Raw genomic sequence first — 14,256 nt, 5'->3', positions numbered from 1 at the left:
GTTAACTACTTCATTGTCTCTACTCCTATTATTACTAAACTTGTACTCCCTATATGATGTCTTAGTCTGACTAATTTTTAAAATCTTTGGATTCTAGAGCATCCCTCCAAAGTTCTAATTTTGTGTTGACATCGTTTCGGATCTTATCAATCAAAACTATGTCATATGCGAATAACATGTACCACAATACCTCATCTTGTAAGTGCCTAGTCAAGTCGTCCATAACTAAAGGTGGAGAGTTTAAGGTCATTCTTAGACCATATCCCCCATCTCTCATTCATTATCATACTTTAAACAATGAAAGGGTGGAAAACTGGAAAGCATATGTTATCTATTTTTTATTATTTTTTTATAGGGAATTTATCAAAATATTCTAACATTGACCCATTCACACCTATTCCACCTCATGATAATAGATCTTGATGGGCATTTTAAAATTAGTTAAAAAACTTGAGTCGAATGCTAAATAGTTCATCTCCTGTAGGCGTATAGATAAAGGAACAGTATACAATGAGACCATTTACCTTTTGTACAAGGTGGTCACAATTAATCTTGACCGTTGAATATGAAATTGGGTAGCCGCATTTATTCCATTGACCAAGCTCAATATTTAAAAGAATTTATCTCAAGCTTTGTGACATACCCAAATTATTAGATTTCACATTGGTTATAAATAATTGCGACATTCTTATCCCAAAAGTAAACAGTCTCATTGTATACAATCCCTTAGATAAATTTCCCTTATTTTACGTATAAAAATTGGGAATCATTATTGCTTCATGGTTGCCATTTTTATGCTAAGAGATGATAATTTTTATATGTAAGTAACATTTTTTAACTTCTTTCCCGAAACGGTTGGGGTCAACAGGACGATATCACGGCTCTTATTTTCATGAAACAACCATTTTAGATTTGGGTCCGTTCTAAACAATCAAAGTAAAATGTAGTGTTCATAAAATTGAACTCAACAATAAACCGGAAATGGCCCGGAAGTGGTTTAATTGGCCTAATCGATAAACCGGCCAATTCAACCGTTCTAATTGAGCAAGTCCCGGGCGGTCAAAAAAGTGTTGAAAAAATATAAAAGATATTAAAAAAAAAACTAAAATATGAAAAACATATAAAGAATAATTAAAACCAAACACGTTCAAATGAAGTTGAAAATTAATGAAAAAAATAGATTTTAATGAATCAAATTTTGAATTAAAGTGAGTATTAATGATAAATTTTTTTTTAATCTTTACCGTAATGTAAAGAATTTTTAAAAATGCATTACAAACCAAATTCATTATTTTTAAGAATTTATATACATCTTTTTTATTTTTATTTTTTAAATACCAATCGATTACCAAAACCGCCCAAAACTTAAGATCTAAACAGACGGTTAGCGGTTAGATCGTATGGATTTTCTAACAATGTAAGGTCAAATAGTGTCGAAATATGTTGATTCAGTATCGAAAATTTTTATGATGACCTGAAAATTTATTTTCATCTCTAATTATAAAATTTAAAGCTTTAAAAATAGTGTAGTTCAAACAAATCTATGAATACTTGAAAATCTTGAAAATTGAAAGTCTAAATAATGAATTACAAGATATACTATTTCCAAGACTTGAAGTCCAATTTTTTTTGTTTTTTACGTTTATGTATCTCAAGGTCAAGAAGATCAGATTTGAAGTTTTTTGGTATTGAAAAAATCTTTTCTAATGAGTTTTTGAGGTGCGTCATGGTTTGATTTTTTAGGGCTTCAACCTTATATAAACTTTTTTCCTTTATCTTTTGAAACTTTTGGTGCACTATAAAATTTAGTCGCTTAATTTTGGTTAAAGCAAATAGTGTCAGTTTGAACCAAAGACCTACACTCTTGTGATAAATAGAAGAAACGTTTATAAAAAAAAACTCATAAGATATTAACTATTGGAAAATGGTTTGACAGAGCTGTAAACCTATCAAAATAAGTAAATCCTCATTTCAAAACTCATCGAAAATTGCGATTCAAGTATTGAAAAACCTTTACATCAATCATCTTGACTTGAATTATTAAATTGTTTATCTCTATTAAGATATGATACTTTTCTTCAAGTGACACGATAATGAGCTAAGGGTGCCTCATGTGAAATACGAAGTGCCCCGAACAAATACAACAAGAATGTTTTGATGCCCTAAGAATTACTGGGATATTCCAAAGGCTAACTATTTTTTGAATGTTATGATGCCCTAAAAACTATTCGAATATTCCAAAAGACTAACGGTCAGTCGGGTTGATATATATATTTTCAAATAAAATTGGGTCATGGATTGGTTCCATCCACACGTAATAAAAGAACAAAAAAAACAGGGGATGTTGGATGTGAATGGTGGGCTAGAATTTGGATAACGTGGCCAGACCACGAGAGGCGGGAATTCAAAGTGAGAAACTCAGCTTGGATGGTTGTGTGTGCTCACCATTTTCATTACACAAACCTTCTCCTCTTATTCGCATATACGAAGTGAGTAGCAGGGTTATGGGTTGCATTGTTGTTGATTGAAAGGAAAAGCTGAAGGCGATGGCTCTAATATACAACCATGTTGCATTCTTGAGGGGCGATGGGTTCTGCAAAAATGCAGGGTCGGAGAAGAAGTTAGAGGGTTTGAAGTTTGGTGTGGGTGAAGTGATGGGGAAGCAACTTCAACATCTGCACAAGGGGATGGGATTGAAGCGGACACGCTTGGATGCGCTCCGTATGTCCCTTACCACCCATACTATAACCGAGACAAAGGTACAATTAATTAATTCCTCTCCCATACCACACTAGCTTGGTCCGTGATAGAAAAGAAAAGCGCCTTCGATGGCTTTCACGTTTTATAAATGAAAATTTTTTTATATATGTTCCGATAAGATATTGTATGCAATGAGATCATTTGCGCTTGATACACCGAAGTCATAATTGTTTACTATCATTTGATAGGAAATATGACAGCTTGATAGAGTTTGAGAAATTTTTTATTTGAAGATTAAGGAATAAATGCAGCCATTTAATTTTACAGGTCAAATTTAATTGTGACCACCTTATACCAAATTCTTTTGTTAACCGACCCCCTTAATTCAAAAAAAAAAAAAAAAAAAAAAGTAAAAAAGGCGACTTTCAAATATTCAAAACGATGTCCAAACCGAGCTCTCTTTGTAGGTTAGATGCAGGGAATCTTGGCCTGTTTGGAGCTTATACTTTGCATGCCAATATTTGAAGGAAAAGAAAAGGGCGTTGTAGAAGATGGAGCCAAAGTCAGTATAGTACATGCAACAGAGAGACACAGATTCCATGCATTTGAAGCAAGACGTGGGTATGAAAGGCCATAAACTAACTCTCTGTGTTTCAACGTGCTCCTGTAACAGTTTCGGGATATTGAAATGGAGAAAAGGAATCCACGTAGCGTGGTTGCTGTCATACTCGGTGGTGGTGCTGGTACCCGCCTATTCCCCCTCACCAAGAGGAGGGCCAAGCCTGCGGTAACTACTCTCCCCCCCCCCCCCCCCCCCCCCCTCTCTCTCCCCAATTACCATCTCTCTCATTCGTTCCTATTGCAGGTGCCAATTGGAGGTGCATACAGGCTGATTGATGTGCCCATGAGCAGCTGCATAAACAGCGGCATCAATAAAATTTACATTCTCACGCAATTCAACTCTGCATCCCTTAATAGACACCTTTCGAGGGCTTACAACTTTGGAAATGGTGTCAATTTCGGAGATGGTTTTGTGGAGGTATGCATGTACTGTACTCATTGATCTTAAATTAAATCTCATTTTATTGTTTCAGTTCAATGTTACAATGTATCAGGTAGAGAGATTTAGGATGAATATTTATTTCTGTACTATCATCATGCTCGTGCAAGGGGGATCTTATTTTCTGGTGTCATGAACAAGACCCCTCAGTTTATAAACTAAAACACAATGAATTATTTTCTTTTCTAAAGGACATGAGCTGGTGCTTGTCCTGGTGCGCATTTGTTCGCTTTGTTAATATGCGCGATCGTCGAATTTGCCCGTGATAGAGTGAACTATTTGAGTTGGTTACCTAACAAAATGGTTGCATTTTTGCGATGCAAGGCCTTGGCAGCTACTCAGACACCAGGTGAAGCAGGGATGAAATGGTTTCAGGGCACCGCAGATGCTGTTCGACAGTTTCACTGGCTTTTTGAGGTATTTTATATTACTTCTGTCTGGAATTTTCCTTACTATTCACTTGTTGTAGATCTTTAACCACTTCTTTGTTTAATATTGATACAAAATAAATTTTTAGTGCATCCAATTGGAATTGCTTATAGCACTTATTCAGATACACAAGAAGACTTTGAAATATGTTAAGAAACGCCAGAATCTATGACTATGTCCCACGGCAACAATTTTGTTTTTGCCTGTATGGCTTGTTCTTATGCCTGACTTTAGAGGACTTTCTTGTTTATTTAATGCGTACTATTATAAATGCTTAAAAAATTTAAATGAATATTTGTGTTATTTTTTCGTTTGTTTAGGGGCATGTTTGTTTATGAAAGAGGGGCTTGCCAAAACCCCCTCTTCCAAAAAGTACGGAAGCCACCCCGTCCAATGTCAAAAGGCGTTGTTTTTGCAAGCTTGTGGAAGCCACGGCTTCCATCTTGTGGTTTCCACGAGCTTGCAACAAACGTGGGAGTCCATTTGGTGGAACTTGGGTCTCCCACTACCCAAACGTTCAAACAAAAAAAACACACCCTAAATGTTCCTATCCTATTTGCACTATGTTATAGCTTTTGTGACATTTGATAACTGGCACGAACTTAAACACAATTACCTAAACCAGGATGTGTACGTTATGTACATAGAATTATGATGGCCACAAGTAATCATCAAATTCATGAGAAAATTGTCTGAGAAATCTAATTATATTGCTATACAACCAATAAAAATTACACTACAAGCCTCGAAAAGCAATGAATGATATATATATATATATAATATGTCTGTGAAAGACTGAAAATAAAGATTCCCCGTATTTGCAATAACAGTGTCATCCTCGTCTATAAATTGGGTAACGTAACACCTTTGCTATCCTAAGAGAAAGCACAATAAATTAAACCTCTGGTGAGCCTTTCTAAGCATTGGGTGTTGGATCTCTCAACCTCAAAATGTTTGACACATTGAGCTGAATGAAGAGTCCATTTTCCATTTGGCCTTTTCTTTTACTGGAAAGCATGTCTGAACCTGTAAAATGAGGTTGATAGAGAGAGCTCTTCACAATGCTAGAACCAAACCCTATATAAGTGACTGGATATTTTTTCACTGTGGTGTAGAGGCAGGCACCAACCATGACCCAGAGGTAAGCATCTGCGTCAAGGCAGCTCATGACAAATAAAGGTCCGTAATGTTAGAAAATTAGTTGCTATAGTGAAAATAAAGGAGATATTCTCATGTTCTATCCCGTTCACTTGTACATGGTTCTCCAATATTCAGATACGGAAAGACCTGGTTATGTTTGTTTTTTTTTTCTATTGCTGGTCATCAAAATCAGTTACTGATCACATAAATGATCAAAACTGATCGTATTGTATTCAGATACAGAAAGGCATGGTTATGTTTGTTTTTTTTTTCTATTGCTGGTCATCAAAATCAGTTACTGATCACATAAATGATCGAAACTGATCGTACTGCTTTCTCTTTGTAGGATGCCAAAGGAAAGGAGATAGAGGATGTACTTATTCTATCTGGAGACCATCTATATCGTATGGACTACATGGATTTTGTTCAGGTTATGCATTGTATTTTTTGTAGATTACTTGCAGCTTTTGTGAAAGATCTTCTTAATTAGTTTTAGGGTGCTTGTGACTTTTCTTTGACAAGGAGTGATTATGTTCTTAAATCTTTATTGATTGAATTGGTTTCTCCATATGCAGGACCATAGGAAAAGTGGTGCTGACATTACAATTTCATGTCTACCTATGGATGACAGGTAGCTAAGCAATGTTTTATATGTGCCTATTAAATTTTGCATGCCAATACTTCCCTTGTATTATAGAAGTCCACTTCCTATTTTGTGTCATAGATGATATCAGGAAATTTATGCTATGGATGTTCAATATGGTTTTTTACTTAAAAAGATTTTTTTCAAGATTTAAATAAAATTGACATTAACTGAAGGAGTATGCATTGCGAATCTAGAGAAGACTGCTGCAAGAACTTAGTAGTATGCAAAAAATATTCCTCACCACTTACTAATGCTTCAAATCTCTCAAAAGGACCCCTTATTAGCCAGCCTATTAGTGGGTTGGTTTGCTACTATATACTTAATATTGATCGTCTTTCACGTCAATAGATGAACATGAATCTTATCATTTACAAGTTAACAACACTTTGTTCTCCTTAGCCATTCTTATTACGTTAGGAGCATCATCAAATATGCCATGTGGGCTGTGGTTGGACAATCCACTTTGACTCTAGAATCGGATTACAGGTTTAGAACTTTTGTAGGATGCTGACACTCCTTGGGTAAGAGCAACTGAAAATCATATCACATACAGTTTGTTTCCCATCATATATGGATAAAAATGGCAAAAATAGAATGAAGTGGTGCCACTTGTTATCTAAGAAATATCTAGTGATAAGATTTTCCTAGCTGAGGAACATTTTTTGGGAATGAGGATATTTGTTTGATCTCGGAAGAATGGAAATAGATAGTCTCAGTAATAATGTAGCATTTCCCTTTCCATCCTTTGGTGACTGCAGTGAAGTTCATTCTGTCATTTTGAAACTTTGTTTCAGAAGAATTAGCTCTTTAGATCGTTGAGACATGATTTTAAGATAAATATTACTCGGAAACAGGCCCTAACCCTTGGGAAATCAAATTCCCCTGTTTTTGAGCATATGAGATGTTTCTAGTCGGTAAGTATCTTAAATGAATAAGTTAGGCTTTGCATATGGCCTCCTACTCTTTAAAGTTCGTGATCTGGATTCCTACTTGTTTCTTTCAATGTGGCTTAGGTCTCTTTGCTTTCACCTACTTCTGCTTGTATGTTTCTGACAACTGCTGTTGCTTGAATGATATGCATCATTTTGGTTGAATATCCTCACTTCCTTATCAGAAGTTCCCTTGTTTTTCATTTCACAGTCGTGCCTCTGACTTTGGTTTGATGAAGATAGATAATAAAGGAAGGGTTCTCTCATTCAGTGAGAAACCTAAAGGTGATGAACTAAGGGCTATGGTATGTCTCATCCTAACGATGAAATGTTTCACTGATTGGATGCTATTAGAATATGAATTGAAAATCTCATTTTCTGATGAATTTTAATATTTTCTCCTTCTTTTCACTTTTAGGAAGTAGATACGACAGTTTTGGGGTTGTCACAGGAAGAGGCGGAGAAGAAACCATACATTGCTTCCATGGGTGTGTATGTCTTTAAAAAGGAGATTCTTTTGAACCTTCTTAGGTACGACTGATGAAGCTGTTGCTAGAATTTGCCCTCCTTTGTTATGATAGACAAATAGGATTGCCCCATGTCATTTGGCTGAATCACTACTAAAGAAGAAAGGCCATCATGTTAAACCGTAGAAAGTAGACACAGTACATATATGACTTCAAGAAAGAGGTGTTTCTGAACTACAGATCTTCGATGTTTGTTATTATAAACTGATATCTAAACTTGAACTGTGCCGATTACCCTCTTTGGTTAATTTTCAAGATGCCTTCCATCCTAGCTATGGAGACAAACAAGGGTGGATCTGTTTCTATAGCTATGTTAGGTTTGCCTATACCATCCATTACGCATTAAAGCATAAGTGGAACATGAGAATATTGGGACAACCCATTATGAATTGTGTACCTTGATTGCAAATCATATTGTTAATTATCAGTCTTATTTCTTTTAATTTCCCTAATCTCTAGTTTCATGGCATAAAGTGGATTATGAAAAAGTTCTGGGATTTACATATCTGGTTAGGTCATAGGTCTTAAGAGATGTAACACTGGCAGCAATGCAATGAGCAATACTTTGTACTTCTGTTTTCAGACTGAATTTAGAGAAGCTTTAACAGATATCAAACTGGCAGTTAGGAAACTGCTGCTGATGGATGATGGTAGTTTGCTCTTGGAGGCGGTAAGCGAAGGCTATTCCGGAGCAGGTTAGACATAATTGTTGAAATAGAGGAGTACAGATGAAGAATAGCCCAGAGCCTTACACATAGTTTAATGCGAAATTTTGTAATTCTTATAAGGTATTGCATCTGACTTAGTTGCATGCTGGTGGGAAGGCCATCTTTTGCTATAGGTCCTTGCTTTATCAGCATAATTTGATTATAAGTTTTCCATAGGATATCAAGTTAAAAGTAATGGAGAATTGTAAAGATTTATGTTCTTTGAATATTGTCAATCACTATAACTAAGATTATATGAGAAAATTGATCTTAAATAAATAGATGTAGTGGACTCGTCACCTTCCATTGAGAAAAATGATCTAGCTGACACGATAGGAAAAAGAAAATGAGATTCTTGGTCTTATATGCAGATTAAGATTCTAGAAAATGCCCGGCCCAACTGAGCTTGCTATAAATCAAAACTATTGAAAATTTTTAAGTTCAACTTTTAGAATAAAGCAGCACTTGCAAACCCTTGCAAACCCAATAGTATCACGAAATTGTCCTGAAACAACCTTCAGGGTTTCTCTTGCAGAAGAGAAAACTTATACGTTTATGTGTTGAAAGGCCCTTCCAAGAACCCTAGTAACCCACTTTTAAGGCCAACAATATTCTTGCAAGGATATGGTTCATAGGAGCACCCACTATAACATGCCATTAGAGAAATTTGGTTATAGCACCGCCACGTAGCCCCTGGATCTGTCTTTTAGAACATATTATCCACGAATGCATATTTTGACACGATGAAAAATTGTGTCATTGAAGTTTCTACTGGTCAGGAGTTGTAATTCTACAAAAATGTTTCTTGGGTTCAACTACCACAGTCAAGTAGGCAGCTGACTTTTAAGTGGAAATTCTTCCGTTTTTTTGTGGCTTTATGCGCTCCTCTGTATGATTGTGTATGTGAATGAGTTATTAATACTGTTTCCTAAGGGATACTCAAAACATTATCAAGTATAGATGTTCTTTTCCTGTCAATAAAATATAGAGATCAATGTCAAACAGGAGCATTAAGTATACATCATTGTTGGAACCAGATGGCGTTTTCCTACAGCAAATGATTTTGGATCAGAAATAATCCCTGCATCAGCAAGAGAGTTCTTCATCAAGGTTTGCAACTTTGCATCAAAGGTTTCATATATAGCAGATATCAACGATTTTGAGACAACATAAAATTTGGACAGCTAAGTGGTAGAACTAAAGTTGAATGTTTGTGTTTCTAATTCATCAATGATTTTCTTTAGCTCATAGACAAGAGGACCATGATATATGATTATATGTATGTCACTGAGGATGTTGATTTGCTTTTCCCCCTTTCAGTTTTGTTTCACTTTTCCTAGATGATTTGTATGCATGGAATATTTTCTACAGGCATTTTTATTCAATGACTACTGGGAAGACATTGGAACCATCAAATCCTTCTTTGAGGCAAATCTTGCCCTTACTGCACATGTAAGTTTAATGGTCTTTAAATGTCTAATGGTACTGTGTGAGATTATGGCTGGCATTTGAGATGCAAAGTTCTAGTTATTTGCAGTGGATATTTCTTGTTATTTATGCATACAATCACGAGCACACACATAGGCACATTCCATGGTCTAAGAAAGTGTGATGTGGTAGGTTTGAGACTTTGGGAGTTCGCAATTTCTTCCTCATAAAAATCTGCTTATCTATGAATCCAAACACATATTTATGGACACAAATTCGCACACACATTTCCACAGATTCACATTCAGCATGCAAGACAATACTTCTAACTCTTGTTTACACAAATGAAAATCATGATTATCTGCTCAAGATTGTAGGCTTCACGGTGTTTTTACTCTTTTGTGCCTGCAAAAATTAATAACTTCATCTGTTTCTGTAATTACCTCCTGTGTATGTTTTTCTACTCTACAGCCTCCAAATTTCAGCTTCTATGATGCAACAAAACCGATGTACACATCACCACGAAACTTGCCACCAACAAAGGTTGACAACAGCAAGGTTGGTTTTATATACTGTATGATAAAATATAGCATATAAATTCTACTATGCAATATAATAAATAAGGAAATACGTACAATAAAGCCATTTACTTTTGATATAAGGAGGTCACAATCATTTTTTACCATTAAAATCGGGTGGTTGGGGATGTGTTATTGACTAGGCACAAAATCCAAATAAAATTTCCCGAATGTTGTGACACTCCTCAATCTATCGTATTCCCGGTGATTGCTCTGCCTCGTATCCAATGGCTAAAAGTGATTGTGATTTCCTAATACCAAAAGTGAATGGTCTTATAGTATACAATCGCAATGAACAAATACTTGTGCAAAAAGTTGGCAATTAGATGAAATGCATCTTTTAATATTATTCTTTAACTATATGAAGATGCAAACTCCTCTGATCTATTATTTGAGATCTCTCACTTCTCGAATTTTCCTGTAATGATGAATGTACCCTTGGTCTTGACCAAACTTCACTTTGTATTTGCAAAGCTGATCTCCATCTTTCCACCTATCCAAAATCAGAATGAAAATTTCAACTTTCATTGATGGTACTTTTCTCATGTAACTGAATGTTTGAAAAATGAACTTCCCAATTAACAAGATGGCCTTTGTTTTTCCAATGACACACTGCTGCCCCTAAAAAATTTAGGAGATTTTAGATAAGTAATAACCGTTCTCACTGGACCATGAAATATCATTCTGACCTCTCTGATTTGATAATAGTACTTTTCTCAAAGCCAAGAAATGCATTTCCATTTGTAGACTACTTCTGTATCCATAGTATTTGGATGTTTAGTTCATAGATCTTTCTTTACCCGCTCTGGTTAGTGACATCTGGTAGGTGTAAAAATGTTGATTCTATCCACAAAATTTTGGTTGTTTAGAAACTTAAGCATGCATATAACTTTTAGTGGGGGAAGGATTCAAGTCTGTTATTGTTCTACAAATAATTTCTCCATTCTCAAGGAATCAGTGGAATTATATTAACTTATCCAATTGATTGGCATTCTGGTACTTGCACTGAAAAAGGAGGTAGGCCACCTCATTTGCTATCTTTCACTGATGGATCAAGTGTTATCCTCTAGAAACTGGTACCATGCTGTATTTTAGCGTGTAATTCTCTCCATTACAATCTCATTGTTATCTCTTAACATTTTGCAGATTGTTGATTCTATTGTGTCTCATGGAAGTTTCCTAGACAACTGTCTCATTGAGCATACAGTTGTCGGCATACGGTCTCGCATAAACCATAATGCGCATGTAAAGGTTCGAGCAGTATTTAGTTATTGCATCCTCTCTCTCTCTCTCTCTCTCTCACACACACACACACACACGTGTGTATATGCATGTGCGAGCGCATGTACATGTGCACACACACATACAGCTACATGCATGCTTGTGCAAGCACATGCACATGTGCTCACACACACAGATGTTCTGACTTTCCGTGTGAAATAAGCTCCCAGAGTTCATGTTTCTGTTATACCTCGGTTGACCTAAAATGAATTGAATTAAACTCTGCTAGTGAGCAAGCATAACTTTTATTCAATTAAATCCCAAGGATACATTTTGTGACCATGTTAATTACACGATATGGACACATGAAAACCATCTGTCTGATCTTTCTCTTTTTCCTTTTCTGAAAATGATTGGCCGTGTGTTTCCCATCCCAAAACTCGGGGATTGAAACAAACTGCTCCATTATTCTAGGCTAGGCTCTAGAACACAACATTATCAATGTTACTAGGATATTTTGGAAATCCAGAGTGTTAGTTGTTTTGGGTGGGTACAATTGGTTTTCCAAAGGTTTTTATTGTTTTGTGGAAGTGCATGAAGAGCTGACTATATTCCTAATACCCTGTACAGGACACAGTCATGCTTGGCGCAGATTACTATGAAACTGATGCAGAGGTAGCATCACTTTTGGCTGAAGGGAGAGTCCCTGTTGGAATTGGGGAGAACACAAAAATCAGGTACTGCCCTAGCATAATAAAGTTTCCTGCATTTGTTATTGGAAATTTGCTTCATGCGGGCTGGACCACAGTTCTACAATATGCGGTCCAGAGGTATAAAGCATCCATCTTAAAGATGGATGCAAATAGGTGGTTCATCTAAAAACAATTGTAACCAACGGACCAAAATTATTTCTAGTTTCAATTTTTTTTTTTTTTTTTTTCATATTCATGATCTCCATGTTAAAGATTATATATTCTCTACAAATTAGGATCAAATTATTTTTAAAAAATTTATTTATTGCCAAGCCTGCATTTCTACAATATGCAGGCTGGCCACATAGAAACCGTGTCCTTTGTTATTCTCCTTGCCCTTCTAATTTTATTAATTTCTTCTCTAAATTTTTTGTAGAAACTGTATTATTGACAAGAATGCAAGAATTGGGAAGAACATCATTATTTCAAATTCTGAGGTATAGATTCTTATTCTTTTACTTCTTGTTCTGCCACGTTTCAGTATATATCTGTTTCACAAATGTGTCAAACAAAAGAGGTAAAAGTGGTAGTTGCATGGTAGGGCCTATTTATACCGTATGGCAAAGGAACAAGAGACACATTTGGAGGACCATTAACCAGGTCCAATAATGGGTAAAATAGAGCATCAGAAAGCTAGCTAACTGAAAGCATTGAGTACAAGTGCAAAGCAATTTAACGATGCATGCGAGCCAGAAATTAAAAAATTCCAAACTCAAACTCTGTAACGGCAGATACCAGGATAGAATACCATGAATACAGCTTTTTGGAGTCGGTAGTATTGGGAGATACATAAGGATGTCCCCAACAGGGCTGTGCATTTTAGGGGCCATATCCCAATGTGTGATTTTTCAAGTATTGACATGCCATAGCTGCTTTTCATAACTAAATTTGTGGTGTATGTTCCGAGGTGCATGCATGTGTGCATGCCCAATACACTTGATATACCATGCAGTGGGTGAATTTTACTGGAGTTGTTCCATTATTTCCATTAATGAGAATTGGTAGGGGATAGTTTAAAAAGGGAAAAAAGAGAATAGGTAGGGGCCTCTTCCCTGCTGATCTACCCCACAAAACCCAAAAAAACAAAAGAAGAAGAAGAATAATTTGACTAGAGTTGAACTTTTACTTATAAGTTATAATATATCTGTAATCTGGAGGATTATGCTTGGGGGGGGTTCAAGCATGCATTTCTTTTTATGAGGTTGAAGTGTTCCAGTTAAAGCTGAGACATGTCTTTGATGGCTTTAAACTTCCTTTCGAGTCTTCATGATGCTTTATCTTTCTCAATTCTCAAAACTGGGATCTTCTGTGTGGCGGATTTAAATGCATGTTAATCAGGGTGTGCAAGAGGCGGACAGATCTTCAGAAGGCTTCTACATTCGATCTGGGATTACAATCATCTTGAAGAACTCAACCATCAAGGATGGCTTTGTCATATGACAAGCGAGCCTTGTTTCTTTTGTCATCACTATCACTGCAGCAAACTTCCAATGTGTGTTGAACTATGATGTGACAACAAGATGCTCACATGCACGAGAAGACATTAACCATAACCTAGTCTGCAATTATCTGTGGATGTTTTGATTCCTATCCAAATAGAATTACTAATACAGGTTCAATTGATTAAGGATGTAAATGTGTTATTGATTTTCCAAGACAAGTGAGCACTCTTTTTTCAAAATGTCAGTTGATATTTGTTACCTAGGAGTAGGCCCTACCCAGGTAGCCAGTGAGCTTGTTCAAATCACCCTCGGCAGTCAATCCTTACATGTATTTGTTATAATAGTTGATGCACCAATATGTACTGGATCGGTTGGTCATATTGAAAGCTTGCAGATCTTATATAGACATGCTTCAACAAGGATAGCTAGATTGATCAGTACTGAAAGCTTGCAAAGTCTTACATGGACACATTTCAACAAGGATAGGCCTGAAAAAAAGGCCATTCTTGCCACTAAGCTATAGGATATCCATATTTAGGGACAATGAGCACTCAAAGCATCAGAAAGGACAAATGCTTTCCATAATGCAGATTTGTTATGGAAACTAGTTTTGTCCACCTAATAGTGAAACTTATATTGCTCAGAAAAAAAAAAAAAAAAGAAATTCATTTCAATAAATTATCCAATGACATACAAC

General features: G+C 35.9%; 1 protein-coding gene across 6 annotated transcripts; it reads left to right on the top strand.

Moving 5' to 3' along the window:
* Positions 1-2,492: 2,492 nt before the first annotated feature.
* On the top strand, positions 2,493-13,961 carry LOC18440520 (glucose-1-phosphate adenylyltransferase large subunit 1, chloroplastic). Of its 6 annotated transcripts, none has more exons than XM_088851487.1 (16): positions 2,493-2,759; positions 3,228-3,262; positions 3,374-3,487; positions 3,566-3,739; positions 4,085-4,177; positions 5,676-5,759; positions 5,905-5,960; positions 7,116-7,209; positions 7,323-7,435; positions 9,176-9,248; positions 9,510-9,590; positions 10,038-10,124; positions 11,291-11,395; positions 11,996-12,102; positions 12,494-12,554; positions 13,456-13,961. In XM_088851487.1, the coding sequence occupies exons 3-16, from the start codon at positions 3,389-3,391 to the stop codon at positions 13,555-13,557; spliced, it is 1,329 nt and encodes a 442-aa protein (XP_088707613.1). In that variant the 5' UTR covers positions 2,493-2,759; positions 3,228-3,262; positions 3,374-3,388; the 3' UTR covers positions 13,558-13,961. The 6 variants fall into 6 exon arrangements, 5 of the variants coding, with proteins under 5 accessions (XP_088707613.1, XP_020527008.1, XP_006850725.3 ...); XM_020671349.2 differs by having other exon boundaries at positions 3,168-3,262; XR_016044059.1 differs by lacking the exon at positions 3,228-3,262 and having other exon boundaries at positions 9,144-9,248.
* The last annotated feature ends 295 nt before the right edge of the window (positions 13,962-14,256 follow it).

Source organism: Amborella trichopoda, chromosome 1 (genome assembly GCF_054954075.1).
Source record: "Amborella trichopoda isolate Santa Cruz 75 chromosome 1, AtrichopodaSantaCruz75HAP2 v2.0, whole genome shotgun sequence".
NCBI lineage: Eukaryota > Viridiplantae > Streptophyta > Magnoliopsida > Amborellales > Amborellaceae > Amborella > Amborella trichopoda.
This window is presented reverse-complemented; position numbering and strand designations above follow the sequence as displayed.